Here is a 20,773-nt window from a genome sequence, read left to right on the forward strand (position 1 = left end):
GCAGGTTACATCCATGTCTGTACAAAATGTCATCATTTTATCATATGAGACATTTGTGTGAAATTGTCAAAATTAGCATATTCATTCTTGCGTTATGGTCAAAAACATGATTTGTGAGGTCACAGTGACCTTAAACTTTGATAACCAAATTCTAAACAGGTCATCCTTGAGTCCAAGTGAATGTTTGTGTCAAATTTGACGAAATTCCTTCAAAGTGTTGTCAAGATACCCAGTTGACCAGAATACGGCCAAATGTATGTACGGAACAACACGAAAACATAATGGTTCCAGTGCGTAGGCAAAATAGAAATGGCCACAGTAATAGTAATGAGTGTGGATGAATTAAACTAGTTGTAAAATAATTAATATATTCCTTAAGTCTTTGTGAGTAACGTTAAAAGCCCCACAGTTTATGCGTCCGAGACCTTTTCTAATCAATTCATACTTTCTAGTCTTTGCATTGCCATTAAACTACCGTCATAAAATAATGACTTAATATAATTAAACACAACTAAATGTTCACTGTGATTTATTACCTTTATCAAACAAGTTTCAAGTCTTAGCATATCCTATCATTATTTATATCATAATGAGTTATACTACTATACCATAATGCAATCATGAAATTAATGTGAACTAATGGCTGGCTGAAAGGCAGGAGGGAGAGTGTTGTGAGAGAAAGTGTGCTGCTAAATCAAAGCGTGCTCCATCATACTTGGATAAAGGCAGAAACAAAAGAGTTGAGCTTTTTAAGTATACTTAGTAAAATCAATAGTTTGCCTTTGAAGCCTTTGGAGAAATGAAAGTACATTTCTACAAGAGTAGGATGAAGCACATGTTTAACACTTTTTGATACCGTTTGATTAGTTGTTACTCTGCCTGTCAAGATCAATCAATCCCTGATAATAATTTCATTCAATACAAATAGGTAATTTCAAAATTCGGAAAAAAGGCTAAAATCAACAACTGTGACACTCATGTGCACGGGTGCTTTAGTGCTGCACTGACTTTATATTGGGAAAATAAATATTGTACCAGGATGATTCATAGTTTGAGGATGAGAACATATTAAGGACGTAAGAAATGACTGCTAGAAACAAGGACAAAACGGCAAGGCTGAATGACATTTTGAAGAACAGCGGAAATGATTGTCCAAGTGTAGGCTTTCACTGAAGGCACAAGGACACAGAACAAGTCTAACGAAGGCGGACACATTATCCTTGGTGAAATGTTACTTTGTCGGTATGTGAGAGGCAAGCGTAGGTTTCATTTCAACATTTGTGATGACACATAAAGCGGTGGGTGGGTCCAATAAAGTTTTGAGCGATAAACACTTAATTTCCTGCATTCTGGTAGATTTCTATGCACACATTTCTGACTTTTCTGCATTAATTAATGGTGGAAATTATTATTTATTTATGTAAAGGAAAACACAAATTCAGGCACCAGGTGATAATAAAATATATAATAGAATATTTCTACTTTTTGTATTGCTTTTACACTTTTCTAATGTAATGTTATTCCTGCTGAATTAACATGCCTCTAAGCCAATCAAATGCATCCTAGGTCTGGTTGGAGACGTAGCCTCTGGACATATTATCACCTCTGGAATTATCTAGTATGACTTCTCTCCAAAAATAATGCAAACAAGTTTGCATTTATATTGCTAGGGACAATTCTGTCTACCAAAATATGAGGGACACTCATTCATATGTAAACCTACGCCCTTGGTGAAAGGACTTTAGTTAATATAAAAACAATGCAATGCATGTAAAAAGAAAAAAAAGGACAGGAGTTAAATGTAAAAGTGTAAATGCGAGAGAAACAGAAATATTGCTTTGTCTTTGTATATTCACAACAAAAGTTACTGGTTTGAAAAGCAATTACTGCTGTAGGTAGCAGGAAACAACCAAGGACAGGACAATGTGAGATAATATGAGATACAGTTTTCACACAGACTCAGCTGCCCCTGTGCACGCATGATCGTCTGCCGCCATAATTAAGCAACTTAATGAGTTAGTGACAGAAGCTGGGCGGGAGGCAGCTGGGGATGGAGAAAGAGAGAGAGACAGAGAGGGAGGGAGACAGAGAGAGAGAGTGAGAGAGAGTGAGAGAGAGAGAAAGAGAGAGAGAAAGAGAGAAGGCTTGTTAACAACGACATCAGGACTATTGGCAAATACTGATTTAGTTTACTGTTTGGTTGATGTTAACACACATAGACAGACAGACAGACAGACAGACACACATTATTCCAGATAATGTGAGTGAGCCTGTAAAACCCATAACATAAAGTGCATTATTCAGTGGTGGTGATGGCCTAGTAGTCTAGTGGTACACCTTCCAAACAAAAAACTAGAAGGTCGGGAGTTCAATACCAGGCTGCCACCATTGTACCCCTGAGCAAGGTACTCAACCCAGAGTTGCTCCAGGTCCCTGTACTTAGTTCAATATAAGTATGTATGTGTGACACATCTGTTGATAGTGTGCGGGTGAAATCGGATGCCAAACATTAACACCAGAGAGGGATTGACATCATGGAAACACCAGAGTATCTGCCAACACACATACATATATACAAGCACACACGCACATACACTCATGTATAAACAGCCTCACAGTCTGTGTTGTCCTCTCTCTCTCTCTCGGTTTCTTCAGCCCTAATCTTTCTGACAGCCTCCCTCCATATTTTCTCTCTTCTTCTTCAATTCGGGTCCAATCCTCTCTCATTGGGTGGCGTTTTAAAGGATTTGAGGCAGGATAAAAAGAATTTCACGGGAGCCCTCAAATCAAACCCCCTTTTTGTAATCACAACAAAAGGAAAATGAAAACAGAGTAAGAAAAACTACAATGCTACTGTACAGGAAAAATGGAGCATTAAAACCATAGCTACAATATCTCACTGAGACACACACAAAAAAGGGCCACAGTGTGTTTGCTGGGCTGCTGAACTATAGAATAAACTCCCAGAGGGAATGTAGTCTGCAAGCTTCTTCAAGTCCCATCTGAAAACACATTTTTATAAACTTGCATTTAATCTCTCACCCGTGTTGCTGTCACTGGGATGTTTATTTGTTCGCTGCATATTCTATTATTGCTAATGACTGGCCATTTTACATTTAGTGTTTTCTGCAGCTTTAAAGGAATAGTTTAACATTTTGGTAAATACATTCTTTCAAGAGTGAGACACGTGATGGCAATGTTAGCTCTGTAAAGTAAGTGCAGAGCTGGAGTAAGATTAACCTAGTTTAACTAGAGAGAATAATCTTATTGGGCTCATCACAAATGATATTTTTTGCATTGCTGTGTTCTACATTACAAACTGCTATATTTGTTTCTTTTGAGATACTATTTGTGGCTACGATCACGCAACATAGCTTAATTCTAAACTGCTAAATTGCCAGCATGAATCCTATTATTACTCAAAACGACGCTAAACATCTTTGTTACAGAGCAACCACGCCTGGAATAGAGAGTAGACTGATCTGGACTTGGATAATGCATTATTATATTTTACAGGTATATGATAGTGTCTTTACTAAAATGATAACATTAAGATTAAGATCCTCACCTCTCCCACCATGCCGTTCCACTCCCCGTCAATGTTCTTCCCATGCCTGCCATTGGTCACCAGGTAGAGGTCATAGGTGAAACCCACAATCTTTGCCAGTCGCTTGAGAACATCGATGCAGAACCCTTTGCAGCAGTGCTTCATGGGCCCGGTGCCGTCCACCACCAAGCTGAAGAGATGATGTGAGAAAAGCAATAAGAGGTAAGATTGGGAACACGCCTTTTAAGACATTTTAAGATGTTTTATCAAGTGTACTTTGAACTGGATGGGCTGTTGTAGAAATTGAAAAAAAAAACAGAGTGTGCTACTTCAGAGACAGAGGGAGAATGTAACAGAGGACGTATGGGAGACTGAGTATGAGTAATTGTCAAGTGACTGAGTGGATTGTGGTGTTTGGAGAGGCAATGCCTGACTGAGTGCAGAGAGCAAACAAGGAAAAGCAGAAAAAAACTAAGATAAACACTTTTATTCTCTTGGATGTCGTATTAAATTAGAAACAATTAAAAAAAAGACCCCTGAAAGCCTCTTTCCTGTGAGATCTCACCTAGCGAACCCTGAATGCATCATGATCAGATGAAATATACTTGAATCCAAGTGCATTTAGATCACGATGAGTCAAATGGCTACTGTGCCCTCCATCAGCTGTCCATATCAAGTGCCGAATCCAGTTGGACCCTCAGACACTTGTGGCAACTATGGCAACCTCTTGGCTCTGTTATCCAGCAACACAACTTTCGCAATTGTTTTTTAATACAAGTACAAGCCTGATGTGCCGCAACTCGATCACTACATTAAATGTTTTCATATACGCACAATAAATTATTTGATAGCAGTTTGGGCGCTAATTAGCAAATGCATAATATCGCAACAGGGTTCACGACAGAATTGATGGAAGCAGATAAATAACTGAACTGAGATCACATTTAAGTTAAGCCCCTTTCCCACTGGACAAAACACCCACTGGACAAAACACCCACTAACATCTGGCTTTTGTCTTATAATCGGCAATTAATACAATTAATTTAAAAAATGTGTTCAAGGAAGGCAAACATTTTTCTTTTAATCCGCTTTAAAGCAGCGGAACAAGTTGTAAACACAACAACAACATATTATTACTTTATGAAGATGATATCACTTAGCAAACAATAACAACAATAAAGCAACATTAGCATTCAGAGTAGTGTTTCTGTCCTCTCTACTTATAGTTCTGGCTTGGTCTCCACCACACATTCAGGGCAATAGCCAGCTCTCTCGCTGCTAAATGCTACACTGTGTTCACAAGGGAGTTGCTAACTTTGTCTGTCTACTGTTTATGCTGGGCAGGTAGCATACACTGGGTTTGTCAGATCTTTTTCACTGAAATTCAATGAGCTGAATGATGCTAAAACACTGAACATTATATGGTCATTTTGAAGCTCAATAGGTAAGTGACTGTTTAAGATTAATGTATCACTCAAACATGTATCAATTGGTCTTGATCAAAAATGGTAAATTTTGAGTAAAAGGCAGTTAAGTTAAGTGCTTGGATGTGACCCGGTAAGTCAAATGGATGTTCATTTTAAGCATTTAACAAACAAATCATTACCTTGTTCGTAATGACAGGAGAAAATCCAAACATAAAACCTTTTAGCCACTACTGCAGCAACATCAGAGACATTTAAGATGTGACAGGTTACGAAGATAGAAAATCATGAATGCACTACATATAATAATATAATAATAATAGTGCATTCAAGTTAAAAAGTACATCAAATGTATATGTATTAAAAGAAGCAAGCAAGTGAGGAAGAAATATTTTAAGGAACAAAGAAAACCTGGTTCAGAGTAGGTTGATTAACAAGAGAGCAAACGTCTCTCTCAGCCAATAAAATGTATGGAGGATAAACTCGTTATCTTCCCATTGGCCCGGTCATGTGCTGGCAGGAAGGAAGCTTATCTGGGATAGACCAAGAGCCCAGAGCGCGCGCGCACACACACACACATACACACACACACACACACACACACACACACACACACACACACACACACACACACAGGAGAAACAGGAGAAACACTGATGGTTCACAATATGTTCGTAGTGTTGGAAGGGAGGCAGCGGGGATCTCTTGTTCCATGATTCTAATTATCTACATTGATTAAAAGACTATTAACCTTACTTTGCTGTGTGCTTTCAAGTTTATATTACTGTTTTAATGAACAGCTTTAAAAACATCTGTGTTCTTAATTGCATGCTTTCAGGTGTTACTATATGATTTTTAACATTTATATAGCTGCTGTGATGAAATTTGCTTTGCTCCCTGGGATAATTAACTTATTTTGTGATGTTTTAATCTATTAATCCCAGACGGAAAGTCTTTCTTTAAGCCTATTTCTCCCTGCACACCAACACCTGGAGATGGTAAAGATTTGCTGTCTTGTTCATGGACGCTTGGCGAGACATTTCAATTACACAAAGGATCACAGCCTGGACTCTTCTGGTTTCAGGATGGTCTCTATCTCACCACTTTTTGAAACTTCTTTGCTACTTTCCACTAAGGGTTTACAGGCTGAAGGAATTTAGAGGAGAAACCCTTAGGAGATATCAAGACATGTCTATATTATTGTGTTGCTCACTGCCTATGGCCGTAGAAAGCTTTCATTGAATCAGAAGTGTTACCTGGTGTTGACGGGCATTCGACAGGGTACAGAGTCCCGAATGCAGGAGCTGGTTCCTGGGTCAGCCGGCTCAACGATGACAAAGGGCCTCTCCTCCAAAGTAACCACTCGGAGGTGCTGGGAGTCATCCAGAGGCTTCAGGAAGGAGCCATAACGAGACCAGGGATGGTAACGCAGACGCAGGTGGCCGTTCTCCCACCAGCCAACCTAGTTAAGGAATAAACACACAAACACAGATGCTCAGATCTTCAGCTCTTGGACTACAGTGACTTAGAACAGACTGTCGATCACATTTTGTTTAATACAAATCTCCAGAGTATTTCAGTAATTTTATCAATGACTCATCTAATCAGTTTTGCGTTTTAGTCTGGATGATGTCATCTAGTTAGTAAGTTAACCATGTTACCTAATATGACAGCTAAATACACACCCCAATACACCCACATTTGGTCATTTGCAGGTGAAAAGATCTTTCGCCATCTGGCTAAATTTGGTTAAAAAACGTTTTGGCTAAAAATGTCTAGGTTACATATAGCCTTTGCTTCAACTTAATTTGAAAGACTACAATGTTAAGTAAGGACCTGCAACATATTGCATTTTTGTCATGTAAATACTGTTAAAATCAATATGGTTTAACATTGACACCTGCAAATCAACCAATCTATGCTTACTGGGAAGCTAATGCATGTAGCAAAAGCTAGCTGTCACAGTAACAGTTTCAATTTAGAACGCCACTTCTTGATTTGTGTCCAGAATGTTACTTTGGTAATCTAAGAATGCTAAACTATAAGGTCAATGTTTTGTCAATAGACTTTTGGAATTTAGGGTATCCTTGTGTCCCAGTCATTTGAATTTCTGGGTATGTTAGTTGCAAGCCATTCCCTTTCTCTCTCCCCATGTATCTATTATTATATTGTTAAGTAGCTCAGTCCGTACGTAAGAAGAAATGGCTTGCAATTTGAATTTCCATTCCATGTCCATCAATATAATAATGACTGTATTATATGTCTAAAATCAGCTCCTCTTGTGTGCATCTGGTGTATTATGCTGCTTCACCTCCCTTGCAAACACAGGACTAGCAGCTACTTACTCTCCTGCTTTATCATTTTGCGTAGTTGAGTCGTCACCCATGACGTGTCATATAACTATATTGACGTTGGTACTGTCAGTTCCCTATTTTCTGTGCATGTTCTTGTTGTTATTATTTGAGATTTATACACCCTCACCTCTACAGTAAGGCCAGAGGTAAAACATAACTTATCATAGAATAACAGGGACCTGACTACTCTGATCACAGCATGGTAAAGTGTGTTATGTACGGTACCTCAGCCGATCTTTCTATTAACCTCATTGTAGATCATCACTGTTTGAGTCTTCTGTTAGCTCAAGTCTCCAGTCGTTTGCTTCTTATTTTACTCCCCTACAGCTGCATGCTTTTTCCTGCACAGTTATGGGTCGTGGGGAGACCAGAGTGTCTTTGCAGTGGTTGTGTTGTCTAATGAGCAGTTTGTTCATGTTAACTAAGCAGAGTGTGTTCATGTTGTAATGTGGTATTTTGGCACTGAGACTGAGACTAACAAGACCGTTAACAGTGTCACAGTGACCTACATGTAGAAATAAATCTGTTCAAATCGACTGAGGATGTAACAGGATGGATGTGCAGCCAAAACACAGCAAATCTTTCTTTTTTTTTTTCATTTTCTAGCTGCGGTGTTATATATTTAGATGTTATTTGCATACAGACAATTCTCCTTTGGATCTCCCTGATGGTGCCAGACGTGGCTGCTGGGATTTGTGAAACAACCATGCAAAGCCTCTTTAAACACACAGATACACAGGAACTGTTGCTAGTGAGGACATTGTGTAGAATGACCTAAAACCTTAACTATAATACATTCATGCCTATGCCCAACCCTTACCTCAGTCTTAAAATAGTTATAATTGTCTATCTTAAACCTAAAACAAATGGTTAACCTTGAGGGGACCCCCATAATGTGACTGTGTGAACAGACCTGTCTTCACAAACACACATGAATGTGTAGTCACATACTTATGAAGACTGTCATAGCCATAATACATTCCCCAGAACCCAACCCTAACCCTGGACTTAACCAGATCCTTATTTCAACCTTATTCCTAAAACCAAGTCATACACCTAAAATATCTAGTTTACCTTGAGGGGACTAGTACTGTGTTGCAATAACTATTAGTAACATTCATTACTGAGTTTGTGTATAAGGTTGATCCTAATTCTACTCGGAATCTTCCTGATTTACTGCACTAGCCTACATGTGGTTAAACCATTAAAACTTAGATAATGTCTAGTAGCTAGTAACGACTTGTAAACCGGTAGCTAGAAAAGATGTGGAGTTGTCCTGCTCAAGAAATCAACCAAACAGGACGTCACTGTAGCATCACATGCTCTATCACCCAAATGCATCAGGGCCAAAAGCTAAATGGAGGTATGACTTTGATTTATATATGCATACATGGAGAAATACAGGAGTTTGAGAATGAATGGTATTCATGCAGTTCACAGGGAGGGAAATATAAGATTACAAAACCTAAGGGACTCTAATTTGTTTAATGTTATTTTCATTAGATTTAATCTGTTGGTCTTATTTTTATTTTCATCATCAATAATCAGTGTTTGATCAAGTGTCAGATATGTTTTACTCTTCAATCTTAACATCTCATATAATAGCCAAATAGGTTTGTCAGTTGATTCACTTGGCAGTTAGTAGGTGTACATACTATAAATAAATATGATATAACAACTAACTACCTATGAACTACTTTGTGTAGGGCAAGCTACTTTCATTTAGATAGGCGTGAATCTGTACTTATTAAACACTCCCGCCTTGACTAGATTAAGTTTGAATTTACAAACAGCTGGTGCAACCATACCCAGCTTCTTGTTCCCAGATAGGAGGTCATTCCCCGTAATGTACTGCGGAGATTGATGTCTCCACAAAAAAAACAAAGTAACAGATGCAAGCATAATACTCTCCACTTCAACTGCATAAATGCATACACACAGAGACACAGACTAAAAATTCACAAGAACACATAATCTCACAGAAAACACAACTAGGCACACAAATACAAGTAGGTGCACCAACACACTTCCACATTGTTATTCCTAATTATTATAATTTTGGACCCTCAAAACATTAACAAAAGGACCAGAGATACAAACAAGAGAGTGATTTAAACAGCACATTAACAACACCTGGCACTTTGGACCACCCTCACTGTATCTTTTATGCACTTTCTATCCCTCTGTGTTTCACTGTGTTTCTCTCTCACTCTCTGTGCTGCATACATAATAATGAAAGATCCAACAGTTCATTATGGAACAAAATGATAAGATGCTTTTCTATGCTCAATTGTCCTCCAGTTCACCCCCCTTACATTTTTTTAGCTGCAATGGCTGTCACAGAAATGTGTCCAAACACACACAGACTCACAAGTTGAAAACAATACCAGCTTCACTGTCGCGGATGGTAAGACATGCACACATACAAATACACACACAAACTGCTCGGACAGGGGCTGAATCCCTGGATTGCCGGCCCAGCAGAAGGCAGGAATAGCATGATATTTGGTGGTTCTCCGTTACCATGGAGCTCAGACAGACATTGAGATTATTATGAGACTCAGTGACAACAGCAATATTAAGAAAAGCTCAAAGTAAAAGTTGTATTCACGTACTACAAGCATCACAGAATGTTTATTGACTGCCCTACCAAAATGCTGCTTTACAATTATCACCTCGCAGATCCATGCCTCCTCCACCAACCAGGAAAATTGCAAATTGTATCCATGTCTGTCCAAAATCACTCCATAATGTTATCCTATTAGACATTACTGTGAAATGATCATACTAAAAAGAAACTAAACTCCAGCACATACACAGAGATGTAATTTTAGTTTAGTTTACTTTTGAGTCATAATCATTTTTAGTCTCCTCGTGTCTATATTTGACATTTCCATTGCGATCAATAAACTGAGGTGCACTTCTTAAGAGGACTCGATGGTGTGGGGGGCACTACTTGGTGGAATCAGTAACTCAATGTGTATTACTTCGTAAATCTACACTCTGATATACATTTACTTGAATTAGATATTTGCTGTCATTGCTTTCTAAATGCTATAGTATTAATCATCTGACCTGCTACCCAACTAACCAATAGCTGCTTTACTTAATCCATAATGTGAGAAAGAATATTTTATTTTCTATATATTATTCTTAGTCTGTTCAGCCATTGTGCCTGTGGTAGCACATCGTAACGCAGCTCCTCATCTGTTCATTACAAACAAATCACTGCTGCTGCTGCAAAGGTAAAACTCATCACTATCTGAGCACCAGAGGACCTTTTCATACAAAGAGCAAACACTCAGTGATGAGAATAGCAATTGTAAAAACGGTTCTATCCTAAGAAGAGGATCACTTGTAATATGGTCTTCTTCAATAAGGGAGTGAAACACGGTAACATGTTGATACTTTTGAATTTGTAACTAGTCTGGCACTGTTAGAGACACCATTGTATGTGTTAATTGAACAGTATATAAAGTCTTTCGGTCTATCACAAGTCCTCCAATTTTATGAAAATGCAATACTAATTAGTAGCTCTTTAAATAGATTCTGAGAATCGCATGTTGTAGGAGGAGTATTCACAACTTCTGATTGTGACCAATTCATACGCACCACCACAGTCATATTATTGAGCCTTCTGCTGTCTTGACTTTGTGTCTGCTTCTGTGCTTTTCAGTTGTCTCATTATTTATTTTGGTCAGACTTGCCCTGTCCTGGCTTCTATTCTGTTTCCCGATGAAGTCACACATCCGGAGAGGATTCAAGGCTCTTTAAGTAGCACCAAAATTAATATTCAACCTTGTTGTTTCTCTGAATGCTAAAAAGTTACCACACTTAACTTCAAAATTGACATTTCAGGGGGAGAATGATTGGCCATTGCAGATCAGAAATCCTTCCAAAGGAAAGAATGGAAGGAAACAGTCGGTTCTCAATTGTAATATTTAGTAAAGGACTAGCAGCCATTTTATGGACAGCGAAGCATCGATGGGCGTGCATTCATCCATGCAACTCCACCAGCAGTGGATTCATTATTACTTTTAAGTGATTACTGCATCTATTTTCATTGTGCCAGTCCATTCTGAGTGCAAAACAGCTGTGAATTGTAGTAAACAACTGAAGTACAAAATTGGTCTGCGAGCAAAATAGATTATAAACTCCAACTAGCTGCAGAAATGGAAAACTTCTGAAAACATGACAAATAATGGGGTAAACTGAACCGGAACAAATAAAGTATGAATATAAATTGATTTAAGTCAATATAGGGTGATGAACACTGACTTCAAATGGTTGTTCTTCCAGCAAAGGTCAATAGATCCACATAGTATTCAGAGTCTAGTGTTAAGATCAACCAAGATCTGGCTTAACTGTATTTGTAATACTTTTAACTCTGGACTTCAATGAGCACCAAACATGAGTTTGAAAACTCAAGGTCAAATGACTGAGTTTAAGATCTATTCTAAAAACTGGAGCATGATTTTGACAAATAGCATATTTAAAACATACATACATAATGGTGTTTTCTGAGGATTACATTTGCTCATTTAATATCAATTTAAAAATACTGCCTACACTGCAGCTTTATTATTAATGCAATGTTATGAGAAGATAAGCTGCTCAATTTAATATATGTCTCAGATAATATCTGATCTCTGCTAATTATGTGTGTGATCAATGTAACCATTATCATGCTTTCTCATCACTCTTCCAGTCTTCGTGACATTTGGATATTTTACAAATAGAAATAAAGTTGAAATATTGATATTTTGTAATCAAAGCTGTTGATACAATCAACAGCCATGTTCACCCAACACAACAAAACACAAGCAGGGCGACCTTTGGACAAATTATCAAACAGAAACATATAAAGAAGATGAAAAACATCAACATGCAAAATACTGGCTTTACAATACTGCTTGCTGATGATTTGACTCGAGAATGAAGCTTTTTAGCAGAATTCTTGTGAGTTATTTCCTTGTACAACAGTCTTCCATCGGATTAACTACAAACTCAGTTGGTTGGGAGTGCAGGCCAGGAAGTCTGTTTTAAAGCCTGATCCTTTGTGAAGTGCATGCTGAATTTTTGTAATCGATTAACAACTCTATCAAACTTTTCCTGCAGTTATATTGTAATTATTCTGTTGTGAGGTTGTAAAGTTCTTATCGCACCTTGAACCTGAACTGAACTGGGATTCAGATTTGTATGGTTTAGGATTCAAGCTCTAATGTCATATTGATTAAAAAGGTGCTGCAGCTCTCATTTCTTATTGGCTCATTGATCCACTGCGTACATCCCTTATCACGCTTTGGCTCAAAGAACAAACACATGTAAGATGACGTGCAGTATTGTTCCATCACATAACTTAACATAACTTAAGATGCTCAAAACGTTTGACAAAAGTCTCTGTTGGCAGCCAAACAACAAAAATCAAACAACAAAATAACCTCTTCATTTCCGGTATGATCTGCACTGAAGAGCACAGAAAAAATGGCATAAAATAGTGAAAGCAACATCACTTGAGAACAAGCTACTTATGCAAAGGATAAAACTAATAATACAACGTTGGACATTTATCTAACACAACGTATATATTATCTTCTTTTTTTAAATGTTTTGCACAAATGAACTGTGATCCAGTGTTATTTCTTGAGTTATTCAAGAAAATGAAATGTGAATATGACTCGGCTAATAAATTAGCCAATGCTTAGGTGGTGCTGTTGGCCTGCCCTCATGGTTTGTGCTTTCCAATGCATCATGAATGGAGCATTTACCCCCAACATCACTAATCGTGCATCCATAAGCACATGTATGTATATGTATGTGTGGATACTTTGCTATAGATTCCATTAGGAAGATGCCATATGATCAAGAAACTAAATAAATGCAAGAAATTATTCACATTGTGCTGCTTTAAGTTTGAGATGTAGCATCATTTTCATGAAATCAGAAAAAGGTTAATTGCTAAACTTGCTTGGGAATTAGAAAAGTTCTCAAAATATGTTCTGTACTCAACTCTCTGTGAACTTTCTGACCCTGACTCTTGATAAATACAGTCCCAGATCTCAAAACGAGCTCTGCAGCCAGCTCTTGTTTAGCTGCCCTAAAGGTTGCTGTGCTCGGCAAATATAGCCTGTGATTCAGTTCAGGAGAGGTTAATTCAGCAAATATTCTCCTGGGAAACGTGGATGCTCAGACAAATGAGGTTGGAGAAAACCACTGGGCTGTTAGGGTCAAGTGCTGATCTCAGAGGGAATTGTATCGACACTGTTTGTCCTTTCCTTTGGCCATTATCCCTCAGGTCAAAGCCACTTCAATAGACCTTAAAGTCCTTGCCTGGAAACCACTGAACATAAATTTAAGTCCATTATGTCTTTTCACTTTCCCTCAAGCGTCATAATTTGAAGATGTATTCACCCAAAGGACTTTTATATTTACAAAGGGACTTTCATATGTTTGACATGTTATTGGTACAATATTATTGTCCGACCAAGGCACTTTTTATATTACATTATTACATTACATTACAGGTCATTTAGCAGACGCTCTTATCCAGGGCGACTTACAGTCAACTAACTACAGGGACAGTCCCCCTGGAGCAACTCGGGGTTAAGTACCTTGCTCAGGGGTACAATGTTGGCAGCCCTGGTATTAAACTCACAAGCTTATGATGTTCTATTTAGAAGCCGTACCACTAGCCCACTAGGCCATCACCACTTGTCATTTTGGATAGGATGACCTGGATTCCTCGGACTTCTGGTAGCTGCCTCATATCGTTTTGAATCTCTGATTTCTGTTTTGATTTCAAGACCTATTTCATAGCTGATAACTAACATGTTGGTGAGAGTGAGAGAGAGCTAAAACTCTAATGTTGCGAGCTCGGAAAACAAAAGCTAAAAGATGCTAAAACGCTACGTAGAGCTGAGTGGGACTGCAGAGTCGGACAATAATTCTCTGCGAGTCTGGTACCTAATATCATCCACTGTTAATACAAACATATGCATTATAGCAGCTTTAAGTGTGCATGTGTTTTGTGCTTGTCCTTGAGTATTCCAAGAGCCAGACCACAAGCATAATTAGCTTTTAGTGTTTTCCAAAGAGGGATCATATATACTGTAAAATGACTTTACATTGAAATATCCTAAGAGGGGGGTTTCCTGTTTGAAACATCACATGGCTATCCTGATTATTTCCTCCTTGACTCCACCTGAACATCAGATATAGAAGTGTAGCACAGGAGTCGTCTTTTGAGAGCAGCAGTGCAAACAAAACCCTTATCTGTCAGTTTTTCTGCCGGCTGTAGCCAGTTTTTTCTTCGTCTATGTTTTCCAAACCCATGGAGTACAAGACACTAACCTGTCTCCTCTGTCAGTATCTCAGCCTTCGTTCATTGAAAATTCAATACAGTAATGTTGAGCTGCAACAGAAAAGGGCAGAAAACAGCACTCCCACAGATGGAGTAGTGCTTCTTGCAGCAGACACTACTGCAATGTTCGGCTTTTCTGTAAGGTTAACTACTGTCAGAAGAAATACAGGCTGGATGTGTTGATCTCAAAAACAAAAGAAAGAGAGAGTGAGGTACAATAGACCTAAAAACATGAATAAAATAGCTAAGACTCTCCAAAAACAGGCAGGCGCTTTTTGCCTTTTTGTCAGGTTTTAAACTAAGTATCATCAGTAACTTAAATATTTCACCCGATCTGAATCTTACTCTCAGACTTGTTATCTTCTGCAAAACAAGATTGGGGTCAATTTTAGATCATAGCATGCACGATGTGTAACATTCTGCAAACCCCATTCAAACTTCACCATTCAGTACAAGGCTTTTAAGGTGCAAATTCCCAACAGTAAGTTGACATTTCATAGAAAATGTTGCCAATTGGGGCTTTATGTGCCAGCTCTTATCAACGATTCACTATGTGACACTGGAAATGATTGAAACTGCTGGCAAAAGAAAGGCAAAATTAGATTTTACAACTGACCAATTTGACATCATGTTGAGCCATGATGATACTCCCTCCAAAGTCTCCACAGTTTCCCACCAGTTCCTTGTTGATTGTTCATTCACATTATATAGTATAAGAAACTGCAGCTGATGAATTTATGGAACAAGCACAATAAAAAAAGCGTGTTGTACTTGCAAAATATCATAATGTCTGAGTTCAAAGTGAAAGTAAATTCCAGGTTTGCGGATCTGAAGCCAACTTTGGCTTTTTTTTTAAGTTTTAACCAAAATTGGAACAGAGCATTGCATCCATACATCATTTTAAATTCTATTCCAAAACCATAAGCATTAATCTATATATCTATACCAGCCTCCACTCTTCTTGGAAGGCTTTCCGTTAGGTGTTGGAATCTGCAACTGAAGGTTGCTCCTATTCAGCCAAAGGAGAATTGGTGCAGTCATACTCAGATGTTGGGTGATCAGGTCTGGCTTAATTCAGTGTTACAGTTTACCCCAAAGCTGTAAAATGGGGTTGAGGTCAGGGCTCAGTGCAGACCAGTCATGTTATTCCACACGTAACTGGGAAAAAACATTTCCTTATGAACCTGGCTTTGTGGACAGGGGCATTGTCATGTTAAAACAGGAAAGGGTCTTCCCCACACTGATAACACAATGTTGGAAGAAAACTATCTTCTCAAAGGGGAACACCACCTAAATTAAGAATGCCAGTATGATATTACCATGGCCTAAGACATGAGCTACTCTCTCTCAAAGCCAGAAACCAGAGACGTTAGTGTCAAACTTGTGATGTTATCAAGTCTGGAGCTGATCCATAGACAATGAATGGGAGACTGATTTTGTGGACCCACAGTTTGTTTTCCTTTGTATACCCAAATGAGCTTTTCTCTATTGTAGTTTTCTTAGTTCTGAAACAGAAGATGTCCCAATACACTCAGAATATTCCCCTGGGTGCTCTCAGTGTCATCTGTAACATCACCCTCAATTCATTGTCTATGGAGCAGTTCCAGACCTTGTACTTGATGACACTCTAGTTTTTTGTATTCGGAAGAGAGTTGTTTATGTTTACTAAGATTGTTGGACTAACATGTACGTAATTCCTCTTTAAAATAGGATTGTATGATGTATCAGTACAATTCATCTCAACTGGAAATATCCCAAAGCATGACAAACGGCCCCATAGCAAACATGGTGTCCATATACTTTTAGCCAGATTGCTTACGTTGTGAGTTTGCTCGCTAAGACAGGTGTAGGTCTCACTGAAATCCTGCTTAGAGTAACTTCGGAATTAAATTAAGTTTACTTATTCATTAAATCCTACTTAATGCGCTCTAATCCTTCACTCTTATAGAGACAATCCGAATCACTGAATAGAACATTGAAAGGAGGATGAAGAACTACAAACACTTTGAAATCCAAGGACTCACACTGCTGTCATAATGCCACACTCTTAGAGCAATGTGTTTTCCTTCTTTCAAAGGTTGATTCATTTTTCCTTTTTGGTTATCGTCCTTTAAATGAGGGGGGTCTTGAGTTTGCACTCACAGGTAAACATATTGAGTCGTAGAAGGTCAGTAGCAGATGGAACACTGCGGGATAGAACTAAAAGGTTTACTTATTTTTCTCAGGTTGAAGGGAGACTTGAGGAATTGAAAGTGCCCTCTGAGGGCAGACCATGGATCTGGTGATATTACTGTACAACTGCTACACATGGCCCCTGATGGAGAGGGTATTGGACTGTGAGTTAGCGCCGGCTTACAAGGCTGACAAACTGAAACGAAACAGAAGAGGGAGAGGAGGAGGAGGAGGAGGGGGCTTAGGGGAGTTCTAATGAGATCTGGGAGAGAGAGAGGGGCAAAAACAGTGAGACAGCAGAAAGGTGAAACTGAGCAGTGATGAGTTAGCATGTTTGATGGGCTGTGAAATTGCAGTTAGCCAGTCTAGCCGCTGCGCTAAGATAATCAGTGCCAACTTGCACAGCTGTGTACTGACCTCCTCCCAGCCTCTCCCATTGGTGTAGGAGATGACATCAAGCAGCGGATTGGACAGGTAGCCATCACTGTTGAAGGAATAATCACGGCCACCGATGGATATGTTGTTGAAGTACCTGTGAGAGGAGACAGGAGAACGGAGAGGTGAAATAAGAGATGAGATTTTACTGCCTGAGAAGACTAAGTACATGTAAGAGGAATAAGAAGTAGGGGCGCCGGTATCTTGTGTGGTTATCAACCCACCATGTCTCGTAAAAGTAGTCCCACGTCACCTGTGGAAGACTAAACTAGTTGTGGTATTGAATAAGTAAGTAAGATAAATATATAGCATTAGGTTAATATTACATAAAACATTTAAAAACAAATCCAATAAAACACATTATTATTATTATTATTATTATTATTATTATTATTATTAGTATTATTATTATTATTATTATTATTATTATTATTATTATTGTAACTACAATTCATCAGAGTTGCTGTGTTGCCTGAATTCTAGTTTAGTTTCACTTTCATTCATTCAGCCTGACATCATGTTCATGTTAACAACTGTAACTTTTTACAACAATCACAGAAATATGCTAAATGGGCTTACGGCAACCTGTGCAGTTGCGTCAATATCATTCACGCTTATCACCATTTTTTCTGTTATTTTTCACGGATGTGGCTGCATGGTTAGCAAGCTATGTAGGAAGAGGATGTCGCCTTTCTTAACTCCGCCTTCTAATATCTGATTTGTTGACTGTTTCACCAGCCCGTGGAAACAGTCGTCATTGGTTCCAACACCAGACCTAATTGAATGGTCTATATATATATATAGTTGTTAGAGTACAATGCTAACTATTCCAGTGCAATGGAGTTGAGCTTATTACTTTCAACTATATACATTGTTTAACATCTCACTTGTATCACTTTAAGGTTGGACAAAAGCATCTGACAAAAGAATGCAATGTCATGTAAAACAATGTAGTATGACTATGGCGCTCATTTTGTTATTAACTCAAAGCCAAGAGAAGTTGCACAAGCTGGTTAATCTCAACAGTCTCTGAGAGACCTAACTAGTGGCTGACTACACACACGCACGCACGCACGCACACACACCATAATACTAATATGCGCCATAGTATCTTTAGAAACTGTTGTCTATAAAAAGTACACCAGAGAAAATACATCAAGCAATTTGTTCCCTTATGACATTTTTAGAAAAAAAAAAATCAAATAAAAAAAAGAGAAAGAGAAAACAAAATAAAATGAAGTAATCAAAGCTTTCGAGGGAGAGCCGACACCTTCACTGCGGGGAACAAACATCAGGGATTCTGCGTTGAAGACAAAATACATTTCTGTTGATATGAGAGGAAATCACTTTGATGAGGTGTAAAGACCGTGGGGGGGGGGGGCAAGGAGCTGAGAGGAGAGACGACATTAGGCGGAGAATTCACCAAAATGTTTTTCTGTCTTCAGCTGCTCGTGTCACACAGCAGCTTGAGGTTTGTGGAGAAGAGAATTATGGAAATGAAAAGCAGAAAGATAGTAAACATTGGAAGACAAATATTTAAGAATACCAGGAGAGACAAAAGCAATGAGCCTTGGTGTGAAGCAGACATAGTGCAAAAAATGAAAGAGAGAGATTTAACTTTGATGTTTTTTAATGAAATATCTACCTTAAAAGCATCTGGAAAAGCACATGAAAGCACACAGGTGACCTTGATGGAAGAAAAGCTCTCAGATAACACTTAATAAACTGCAAACGCACTTAAAGCCGGACAGACGAAGCCTATAACAAAATGTGCCAGAACCATCAGTTTGTTGCTGCACTAAGATCCAGCAGCACCAAAACAAAGCATTCACCCACATCAGAAGACATCATTATGTCATTGGAGACTCTGAGAAGAGCTGTTTCAGTGGAATGCTTCTGACGGAAACCAGATTGGAATTTGTTTGAAAATGTTGTGTCAAGACAGCAGTGAGCTGTTCAGCAAAGGTTCTCAATTTTATTTGAGATAAAAGGCAGCTTAGACATGTGCCTCTTGCTTTTGGGCAGGGATGGATCAAAGTTTGATGTTTTTTTACAGAAGAGACTGAACAACTGTATGTTTACAATAAGCTGGGAGCTATTTATAATAGAGACCAGGCATGGACCCGATAAACCCGAGTAGATTTTTAAGTATAGAAGTTGAAATGCTATCGAAAGGGCTTGGTAAAGGTTTCAACCTGCCCACCAGATCAATGAAGTCTTGCAGGAAAGTAGGAAAGAAATAGTCCAAAGTTGTTAGCCGAGTTGGATAGGGAGTGAAAAATGGGATGATGCTAGCCCTGACATCTCTAATCTTATCCACAAAGAGAGAGGGAAAGTTACTACAATCCTTACTTGAAAAGACAGGCACATCGGGAGGTTTGACAGTCTTTAGTGTTGCATTTGCTGGAGAAAATTAGATTGGCAAAGTAAGAAGCATTCGCATCCTTGGCTCTGCCCTTGGATATTTACACCGGAAACAACAAATGGTTTCATTTAACCAGGGGGATGAACAAATCGACATCTCATTTTACTCGGAGGCACTTTATCCAAAACGGTAGAGCAATGTGTGTTAAAGTAGTGGACCAGAGAAGCAACACCATCGTGAGAAGACAACCCAGTGCTTGGATCAAAAAATGCAGAACATTTCTCAGCAGAGACGCAATTTTAAGAAGCGGGAGGAAGTTAAACGTTTGCTGGGCAGAGAATCTCAATTAAAAGACAGACTGAACAAGACACTTTCATGGTTAGTTACATGCAGCTCCTCAGAGCAAATAGGATCAATACTTAAAGCAAGCGTAAAAACAAAGTCCAAGGTATGACCCCTAATGTGTGTGGAACCACAGACACAGAAATGAAGAAAATCCGCAGCAAGGTTGCAAAAAACATCATCGATAGGAATATTAAAATCACCAACCATAACAACTCTGTCCATTCTAATTACAGAGGATAAAACTGAACTCAGACATAAGATAACTATTGAAACTAGGGGGTCGGCAAATTGAAATACAAAAAAACTGATTTTTGCGGTTCAAACAAGGAGCAAGCCCCAGTGCTCACCGTCTGACTTGGAAAACAGTTCCTGAACACCCCGGAGAGTCCTTCACCCAGCGGGCCCAGATCGATAAGACAAAGATAGTAAGCCTCTGTCTACTTTATTTACCATTATACCAACCTATAATCCTTAATTGTCCACTATGGGATTTCTTTGGTCAATGTGCAAAATATCCCCTCCAGTCATTTGTTGACTTTAAGTTATGTATCAAATGCAGCGGGGATTAGAAATAATGGAAAACAGCATTCGAAAGCAGTTTACAGAAGCTATAAATCAGGATTTTATTAGCACATCCTAGCTATCATATTCTGCTTTCTAATATTAAGAGTATGAGCTTATCCCTTGGTATTGTTAAGTCAATTAGATGCAGCTCCTATAGGTGCAGTTGACTGAAAAGTCACAGATCTTTACTGCACCGTTGATTCACTT

The 20,773-nt window shown here is 38.6% G+C and overlaps 1 protein-coding gene across 1 annotated transcript in view; it reads right to left on the minus strand.

Moving 5' to 3' along the window:
* Positions 1-20,773, minus strand: part of grin2da (glutamate receptor, ionotropic, N-methyl D-aspartate 2D, a) — a 124,217-nt gene that overhangs the window by 54,354 nt on the left and 49,090 nt on the right. Inside the window, exons 6-8 of the mRNA XM_029443000.1 lie at positions 17,275-17,389; positions 6,228-6,433; positions 3,569-3,737 (exon numbers count right to left, since the gene is read on the minus strand). Coding sequence (XP_029298860.1) covers positions 3,569-3,737; positions 6,228-6,433; positions 17,275-17,389 — 490 coding nt within the window. The remainder of the gene's footprint in view (positions 1-3,568; positions 3,738-6,227; positions 6,434-17,274; positions 17,390-20,773) is intronic.

This window comes from Cottoperca gobio, chromosome 11, assembly GCF_900634415.1.
Source record: "Cottoperca gobio chromosome 11, fCotGob3.1, whole genome shotgun sequence".
Lineage (NCBI taxonomy): Eukaryota > Metazoa > Chordata > Actinopteri > Perciformes > Bovichtidae > Cottoperca > Cottoperca gobio.